The sequence below is a fragment of the Zeus faber genome, assembly GCF_960531495.2.
Source record: "Zeus faber genome assembly, chromosome: 19".
Taxonomy (NCBI): Eukaryota; Metazoa; Chordata; class Actinopteri; order Zeiformes; family Zeidae; genus Zeus; species Zeus faber.
In genome coordinates, this window is record NC_137206.1 from 15,766,549 (window position 1) to 15,775,099 (window position 8,551).

General features: G+C 45.4%; 2 protein-coding genes across 2 annotated transcripts; one reads left to right on the plus strand and one right to left on the minus strand.

The window, feature by feature from the left end:
- The first annotated feature begins 270 nt into the window (after positions 1-270).
- On the plus strand, positions 271-2,501 carry cmbl (carboxymethylenebutenolidase homolog (Pseudomonas)). Its single transcript, XM_080020322.1, has 6 exons — positions 271-378; positions 914-1,128; positions 1,251-1,358; positions 1,520-1,662; positions 1,748-1,839; positions 1,925-2,501. The coding sequence occupies exons 2-6, from the start codon at positions 914-916 to the stop codon at positions 2,102-2,104; spliced, it is 738 nt and encodes a 245-aa protein (XP_079876448.1). The 5' UTR covers positions 271-378; the 3' UTR covers positions 2,105-2,501.
- Positions 2,502-2,552: 51 nt separating this feature from the next.
- On the minus strand, positions 2,553-8,445 carry cct5 (chaperonin containing TCP1, subunit 5 (epsilon)). Its single transcript, XM_080020191.1, has 11 exons — positions 8,206-8,445; positions 7,466-7,526; positions 7,014-7,178; positions 6,609-6,807; positions 5,858-6,050; positions 5,016-5,165; positions 4,689-4,808; positions 4,386-4,571; positions 3,251-3,388; positions 2,978-3,158; positions 2,553-2,881 (listed from the first exon to the last, which is right to left on the minus strand). The coding sequence occupies exons 1-11, from the start codon at positions 8,308-8,310 to the stop codon at positions 2,754-2,756; spliced, it is 1,626 nt and encodes a 541-aa protein (XP_079876317.1). The 5' UTR covers positions 8,311-8,445; the 3' UTR covers positions 2,553-2,753.
- Between the last annotated feature and the right edge of the window lie 106 nt (positions 8,446-8,551).

An 8,551-nucleotide genomic window follows, 5' to 3' on the forward strand; every position in this document is an offset into this window, starting at 1 on the left:
GCCAGGTCCGCAGTTTTCCCCGCGGAATCGGCCTACCTTTGAAGTGTCGCTGCGGGCTGAATTTGCCGTCCGCGACTTTGGTAGACCTATTTCGCGCGCAAATTACTTAAAATAATATGTGTTAAAAAAAAAAAATCACAAAACATTGGGCTTTCCCCGGATTTATATTGGCCGTTATGCTGGTTTTGTCACATATACCTGGCAACCCTGCCCTTTCGCCATTGCTCTGCGCGCAGGGTTTCCTCCACTGCTTGTTTCCTCCACTGCTTGTTTCCTCCACTGCTTGTTTCCTCCACTGCTTGTTTCCTCCACTGCTTGTTTCCAGTGGCTTTACAAAAAAAAAACACCTCCGCCTTTGACACCCCTGAAAACATTAAGGTGAGACCGCGACCGAAACAAATATTTGCATCAAACGCAGCCAATGCATCTGTTCAATTCCTTTTTTTTTTTTTGGTCTCTGATCTCTTTCTCTTGCACTTTTTTTTTTTTCACTCCCTAAAGTACCCCGACATAAAGTTTCTCATCAAGACATTGCCTTGCTCTTGAATGTACTTTAAGTGTTCAAAATATAAATGCTTGTCATATCCAGTGCCCTGATATAACAGACTATACTATTTCACAAAGCCACTCCTGTACCTTGAGTGCACATGCATGTTGTGATTACAATTTACAAAAGATAAGAGGTGCTGTCATGGCCCATGAATCAACCACTGGTGAATCTGCAATCCTACCTCAGCAGCTTGACGCATCCGGTCCCTGATTTCTCATCTGGTCGTTGGTTTACTTTTGACACACAAATAAAAAAATTAAAAAAAACGTCTCAGAAACGGAATCTCCTTAAGTGGCGCAGATTCAAATTCGTAAAGAGGAAAAAAAAACCAAAAAACAACCTCTGTATTGTGTGTGTTTTCAGATGGCGAACGAGGCGAGGCCGTGCCCGTGTGACATTGGAGACAGGATGGAGTACGGGGGCCTCGGTCAGGAGGTCCAAACGGGGCACGTCACGAGCTACGTGGTGAAGCCGTCCACCCCCTCGGATAAGGCGGTCGTGGTCATACAGGACATTTACGGCTGGCAGCTCCCCAACACCAGATACATCGCAGACATGCTGGCCGCCAACGGATACATGTGCGTAAATACATGTAACGGCGCGTCATTGTGTTTATGTCATTGTGCCGCGGAACAGATTTGCTACGTCTTATGGTACACATTGAAGAGCTGCTGCCATGCTCTGTTGTCTGGCTGTTTAGCGCCGTTTGTCCAGATTTCTATCTCGGGAAGAAGCCGTGGGGCCCAACGGACGACTGGTCCAAATTCCAGGAATGGCTCGAGGACAGAAGTCCTACCAACATAAATCGGTAACTTTTAGCCATTTCACATTGGCAGTTTAACTGCCGTTGGAACCTGAGGGTGTGCGATTGTAGACGCAGGATGAGGTTTGATGAAAATCAGGAAAACTGACCGAACGTCATTCGATTTCTTCTGAGGTTCTGTCTTTCCCCCCTCGCGACCGCTCAAGAGAGGTGGACGCGACGCTGAAGTTCCTGAAGGAGCAGTGCGGGGCCAAACGCATCGGGGCGGTGGGCTTCTGCTGGGGAGGGGTCGCCACACACTACCTGGCCCTGCAGTATCCCGAAATTAAAGCCGGCGTTTCGGTCTACGGTAATGTAACCAAGAGCTGAGCGTCTTGGAAGTCCCGAATATGCACTCCGCAATGGTATAAAGGTTTATGTGCCAATGATCACAGGTATAGTCCGAGAACGGGAGGACCGGTACGAGTTGAAGAGTCCAACCCTGTTTATCTTTGGGGAGAAGGATGAGGTTATTCCCCTGGACCAGGTGAGTATGCGGCGGCAAAGGCCGACGACCAAAGCCCCGACAAACAACATAAGAACGGCGTGTTCACTGCCTCGGGTCTTCTCAGGTCGGCGTCCTCGAGGCGAAACTGAAGGAGAAGTGCACGGTGGATTACCGGGTGAAGATCTTCCCCGGCCAAACCCACGGGTTCGTCCACCGCAAGAGAGAAGACATTAACCCAGACGACAACCCTTGTATTCAGGAGGCGCGATCAGACCTGCTCAACTGGCTCAACAAATACATGTAGACACATATCGCCAACAGTTGGGTCGCAACGTCAGCGGGGACCATCAGGTTCCAGAATACATGCCACAGCACAATCAAATGTCATTTCTTTAGGAGTTAATGCATTGTATTAATTCATTTACTGTGGTTGCTATCAGGAAAAAATATTTGTAAAAGTGGATTTCTGAGAGATTATAGTTGTTGCTGACTAATGAATCTAATGGAGGGCTGCTGGTAAATGAGTGACTTTGATGTCATATAAGCCCTTAAAGCAAATCCTGCAGATACAAGTGTTCGCTGCCTTGGATTCCACACACTAATTCATATAGTACTTTAAAAATGTAGTGGATGGGGGCCTCGTGAACGCTTATTTTTGTTATTTCATTTTTGTACTTTGATTCTTGCTATATGCAAATAAAAATACGACAACTGAACAGTGTCACGAATCATGAATCACAAAGTCAGGAGGCTTCAGAGACTGAACAATTTAATGATGACCTCGGCACTACAACAGCTTCGACAGGGCATATCATATCAAACGATAAATAACAGTATGCAGTACGGTTTTTAACATAGCACTCGGGAAGTGCCTCAGACCGTTCTAGAGCATTTCGGGGCCGGCAACATTCCACAGCCTTCCCAGCTTTTCTGCACGTGGCGGGCGGGGGGGCTTAATCTTCCGGCTCCCCGGGGCCTCTGATGTCATCGATCTTCAGGATCATCTTGACCACCTGGGTGGCCAGGGAGATCTGCTGCTTCTTGCCGATCAGGGTCTCGATGACGTGCTGCTGCTTCATGTCTGTGAAGGAGCAGTGTGTGTGTGTGTGTGCGTTTGGTCAGCATTCGTGCAAATTAAAAGATAAATAACAACCACGGCACGCGTCTCGTTCCTTACCGTTGGTGTTGAGGTGCAGGCAGTCGATGCCCAGGAAGGGGTTGTTGTCCGTCACCTGTTTGGCTCTGACCTCAGTCATGGTCTGGATGGGGTTCAGCCCGCTGTTCTCGGCCAGGGCCATTGGGATCACCTCGAGGGCGTCAGCGAAGGCCCTCATGGCGTACTGCTCCAATGATGGACACTGAAGAACAGAGGGATGTAGTTAAGCTTTGTAACATAACGGCGTTTTTTAAGTTACTTAAAAGACGACGTTTTTTGTTTTTTTTTAAATACCTTATCTGCAGCGGCGTTAACAGCCAGGGCGCAGGAAATCTCAGAGGCTCCTCCTCCGTAGACCACACGGTTGTCTCTGACCAGATTGCGGATCACACACAGAGCATCATGGAGGGCACGTTTGGCTTCCTCAATGATCTAATCGGAACACAAACGGGGGTTAAAAAAAAAAAAACAACCCCAATCAACATTATTAGGGGTGTGCATCTCTCTCTTATAAGACGATCTGATACAGGGACGATAGATTTTAATATGGAGCCATTCAGTGCGATGCAATCTGATGCAATTCTTAACATTAGTTTAATGTACATTTGTTTTCCATTATAAATTTTATAAAGCCAATTCTATAAAAGTGGCATTACTCACCTTCAAATAGATATATTTCATAAAAGCCCAGAGAATTCCAAGCATTTATGTAACTTTATGGTATTTACATATAATAATATCTAACATATTGTGATTCTGATATAGAGATTCAAGAGGTTTATTTGGCACATACATATATGCAGTGAAATGTTTTACATTATAGTACAGTATTATAGTACATATAATTATAGTTTATAATATTACATTATTAATTATTAATAAATTACATTAATATTACATTATATTAATACATTATAGTTATGTATTATAGTAAACACACATTAGTAAATATATAGTAATATACAGTATAATATTGTCATGACCCTGAATGCGGCAGTTATGCGTTACTGCGGGTGTCTTGCGAGAGGGAATGTGCGCACAATCTGGTGAGGGTGTGTGTGTGCTGAGTGTGTGTGTGTCAGAGAGAGTGCTAAAAGAGAAGTGTTCGGCTGTTCGATTGTCAGGTTCAACGGCGTAGCTTAGAGCCAAAACAGTAGCCTGGAAAGTAACAATAAACCTCAGTGTGTGATAACAACTGCGTGACTGCGTTGAATTTCTGGAATGTTACACTAGCATCATCAGGTGAAGCTCTGAGCGGCATGTTGAGACTGGTTTGGGCTGGACAGGGATTTCGATTTATTTAGTGTCCTAAGTTTCTTACTTGTATGGAAAATGGAGGGGAGGGGAGGACATCATCCTTAAACATCATGTACACATCAAGAACGGTTGACGCATGAAAATACAACACCAAATTACAATAACATCCTACCATTTTGTTGCCTCCACGGATGAAAATGGTCACTGCCCGTGAGTTCTTGCACTCCTGGATGACCAGCATGCGGTCCTTGGTGGTGCCGAAGCAGATCTCTTTCACCAAGCCGGCTGTTCCCAGCTTTTCTGGCGTCAGCTCGGAGAAACGCGGAACGATGCGTCCTCCTGTCGCTATGGCAATCAGCTGCAGAACGAACGAAGCCAAGACCGTTTGCTTTTGTTGCATTTTAGAATCACATTTTCACAATCTTGCAGTATTCTTTCGGTTTACGAAAACAAAAATTAAATCTTTCCCTCCCACCTCGATCTCAGGTCCTCCCACCCAGCGCACGGCAGGGAGCTCGTTCTGCAGCAGCAGGTGGTTGGCCTCATCATCGAAGCCCCACTGACAAATAGCCAAGTTAGCTCCATTTTCTTTGACCTGCAATTAGAAAAAACACACAATTGATTTGACTGGGACTGTGTTTAAGAGGCTTTTAAGTCGTGCCACATTTGCAATGTTTCTGCAGGGAATTCATTTAAAGGGGAAAGCCAATCGGCGATGACGCGCTTCACTGAGTTAAAACATAACTGCGGTTCCTTCCATTGACGGCCATATCGCACAGGTAGTTGATGGTGTCACACCAACCTGCTGTATCATCTCTTGGAATTTATCCTTCTCGTATTTCTGCAGAGCTTTGTAGTCCTCCACGGAGGTCACATCCAGCTTGTGCTTCGTCTTGGGCTTGGGAGGCTCAAACGGGCAGGTGAGTATGGCGATCTTTGTGTCTTTCAAAACCTGTGCACAGATAAAGAGTGAAAAAAATTCACTGTTATTTCATCTAGGGAAAAGATGAAGTTTTGGTCCCAATAAAGTAACATTTTATAGACTTACAATCATTGGCTATTGAAAGTACATACTGTTGTACAAATGAATGTACTAAACAGCAACCAAACAGTCAAATAATGACAACATGATGTAATTTACTAGTTCTAGGAGGTTTACTTGTGCATTTCAACCCGTGTACCTTGGGCTAGGCTTGGGTAAATTGACAATTAAATCATCAAATCGTCATTAATGTCAATCGGTGATTGACTCCATCAATCGCCAATTGACATTAATGAGACCTTTTTTTTTTAATCTGCCAGGAGAAATCCAAGCATTGAAACCTGTAAGTGCAGTTTACCGTGCTCTGAAACTGACCCCTCAGAGTGGGAGCGGAGAGCGAAAGAGGGGGGAGAGCCGCTCCCCCCCCCCCTCTTAGAGTGGAGTTTTTTTCCGTTTGCTACGGGACATAAAAACTAGATGTTTTTGTGTAAATACTTTGCTTCTAAATAATATTTCCTGCACTTCTGTAACAGGGAGACCATACCGCATTACATTACATTCTATACAGCCCCCCACCCCCCTCCTGACAGAATCGTAAATTGGCAATCGCTGCCCCCCCCAGTGATCGTCGATTGGAATTTTGCACGATCGCCCGAGCCTACCTTGGGCATCTGTGGGTGGCTGAACTCCTTGTCCACGATCACTCCCTTGATGAGCTGCGTGTCCTCCAGCTTGCCTCCCACTTTACCCTCCATCTTGATGAGCTCAAAGTCCACATCCTTCCTGTCCATGTCGGCCACAGTGAGGACGGCATTCACCGCAATCTCGGCCATCTGTCTGTGACACCGGTTGATCCTGGAGCGCAACACGACAAACACATTGACGACTCTAGATTACTTCATATTCAGAATAGAATAGAATATTTCTCATTGTACAAGTAGGCTACAACAAAATTTGTCCTCTGCATTTGACTGTCCTATACCTAGGCGCAGTGCAGCGCCCGGGGACCAATTGTAGCTCTTTTGCCAGTGACAGGCACCGACAGAAGTACCCCTAACGTATATGTCTTTGATGGTGGGAGGAAACCGGAGCACCCAGAAGAAACACACACAAGACACAGGGAGAACATGCAAACTGCACACAGAAAGGACGTGGGATGACTGGGATTCAAACCCAGGACCTTCTTGCTGTGAGGTAACAGTGCTACTAAGTGCTTAGTGCTACTGAGCCACCGTGGCTTTATTCACAGAAAGAGGATGACAGTAGAAAAGGTATTCCACAAAGACAATATTCCCTGGCAACTAACAATCTCGAGTGTCCCAGCATGAATGCCGCAACAATTCTGAAATGTAAAAATGTTGTCTCAGCTCAAGCAGTTCACAAAAATCCATGTACAGGTTAGAGGGAGCTCACACTTTGGACCCCAGGGTGGTCATGGCAGTCTGGATCAGTGGCTCTCTGTTGTTGGGATCGAACGGAAAGGTCTCGCCAATCTTGTCCAGTTGCTCAATTGCGACACGTGCCGCCTGATCATAACCATCGGAGATGCGGATGGGGTGGATCCCGCGGTCCAGCAGCTGCTCGGCCTCCTCAAGAAGAGCCCCAGCCAGCACTGACAAGAATAGAAAACAAGATAACTATGTAGAAATTCTGTTGAAATGAAGAATCACTTATTAAAACTACCAAGTTTCAAGTAAAAAAAACTTAAATATTTGACTTGCTCCATGTTTCGCAGCCAGCAGTTTCAGGTACAAATACCCTACATTACTCTAGTATAGCATCAATATAAATGACCAGTAGTAATCCAATGGTTCTTACCAACAACTCCAGTGGTTCCATCACCAATCTCATCATCCTGAGATTTGGAGAGCTCCACCATTAACTTGGCAATCTGGTGGTCGACATCCATCATGCTGAGGATAGTGGCTCCATCATTGGTAACGGTCACCTCTCCATCTCTGTCGACCATCATCTTGTCGAGGCCTAGAAAGCAAATAGCAGATAAGTTACATGAAAGGTTGGCTATCTTGGTAAATCAATGCTTAAGTCACGACTTGTGAAAGGCTGCAACCAATAATTCCACAACAGAGACATTACTGAAGTACACTTTTAATGCTTTATTGAATAGATCAGTGTACAATGACAACTGTGTTAAGTGACTGCAGAATAGAGTAGAGAAAGGAGACACACAAAATACACACTAAAGGTGTCATGATCTGAAATATTCATAAAATCAATATATTTACTGAGGCACACTTGTTTGTACTCACCATTGGGTCCGAGTGATGTTTTGAGCGTTGAAGCCACGGCCTTGCCTGCCATGATGTGAGACTGCAAAACATAACGGCAACGTGTCAGCCCCACAATGCTGTTAAAGATGTCAATTACAAATGGAAACCAATGTTAATAATCATTTGTATCTTTACAATGCTTGAATGCTTTCAATTGTTTGTTAGTCTGAATTCTCCATTCGCAATCAAAATGGAAATAGTACATTGTTGTCATTTTCGCCGGATAAGTGATTTTGCAATGATTACCTATTGGAGAAGAGCTATTGGCATTTAACAATGGAACATAACATTGGGAAGGCAGTTCATTTTCCTTATGCAAGGACATCAATTTCACCTAACTATTGGTGCGACATTTCTCCAATTGTCTCAAAAGTCCTCTTCCGTTTGGATTGAAGCTCGCGATTTAAACAAAAAATCCTCGCGATCTGAGCTGAAATAATCGCAGCTATCACGCGATTATGTACCAATTGTGACAGGTCTATTGGTGACGCACATACCCTGCGACACGGCGGAACCTCGCACACAGAGAAGAGCACATGGGCGGATAAATTCGCGTACCGTTAAATCCTAAACCCAGGCTACAGCTTGGTAGGTATGTAATTGTGTGTAAATCGTGTCGCCCCCAATGAATCCCGCACGGATCGCAAACCCTCTTTAGACGGAATGAAGGATAGGCCAGCATCGTGCCGATACCGCCACATTAGCTTCGCCCATTGTACCTTCAACGCGTCCAGGCCCGATAGCCGAGTCTTCTTGTCCTGGTCTTTAATGATGATGAACGGCCTCCCATACTCGTCGAACGCGAGAGTACCCAACGTAGACATCTTATCCGGGGGGAGACGGACGCTTACTTGGCGTCCCTTAAAAGCGAACCGAGGGTTTTGGAGACGGAGAACTTGGAGCGCGACTGGCTGCGAGTCGCTGCGAGACGCCGGCGACTTCTGGAAGGCTCTCGGGGTGGGGAGGGCGAAACCAAATCCTTTGCGGGAACCTTATTCCTACGAACTAAAAACGAGTTTTCACTACGACATAAAATGAATACAAAAAAACCCAAGGTGTTGTATT

What these genes read in the sequence shown, in the direction of transcription:
- cmbl (XM_080020322.1), top strand. Translation starts at nt 914, where the DNA reads ATGGCGAACGAGGCGAGGCCGTGCCCGTGTGACATTGGAGACAGGATG. An exon ending in AGTCCTACCAACATAAATCG is followed by an intron (nt 1,359 to 1,519) that starts GTAACTTTTAGC and finishes CGACCGCTCAAG; the next exon opens with AGAGGTGGACGCGACGCTGA. An exon ending in AGGTTATTCCCCTGGACCAG is followed by an intron (nt 1,840 to 1,924) that starts GTGAGTATGCGG and finishes GGGTCTTCTCAG; the next exon opens with GTCGGCGTCCTCGAGGCGAA.
- cct5 (XM_080020191.1), bottom strand. Translation starts at nt 8,310, where the DNA reads ATGTCTACGTTGGGTACTCTCGCGTTCGACGAGTATGGGAGGCCGTTC. An exon ending in TGGAACCACTGGAGTTGTTG is followed by an intron (nt 6,808 to 7,013) that starts GTAAGAACCATT and finishes TATTCTTGTCAG; the next exon opens with TGCTGGCTGGGGCTCTTCTT. An exon ending in TCCGTGGAGGCAACAAAATG is followed by an intron (nt 3,389 to 4,385) that starts GTAGGATGTTAT and finishes TGTTCCGATTAG; the next exon opens with ATCATTGAGGAAGCCAAACG.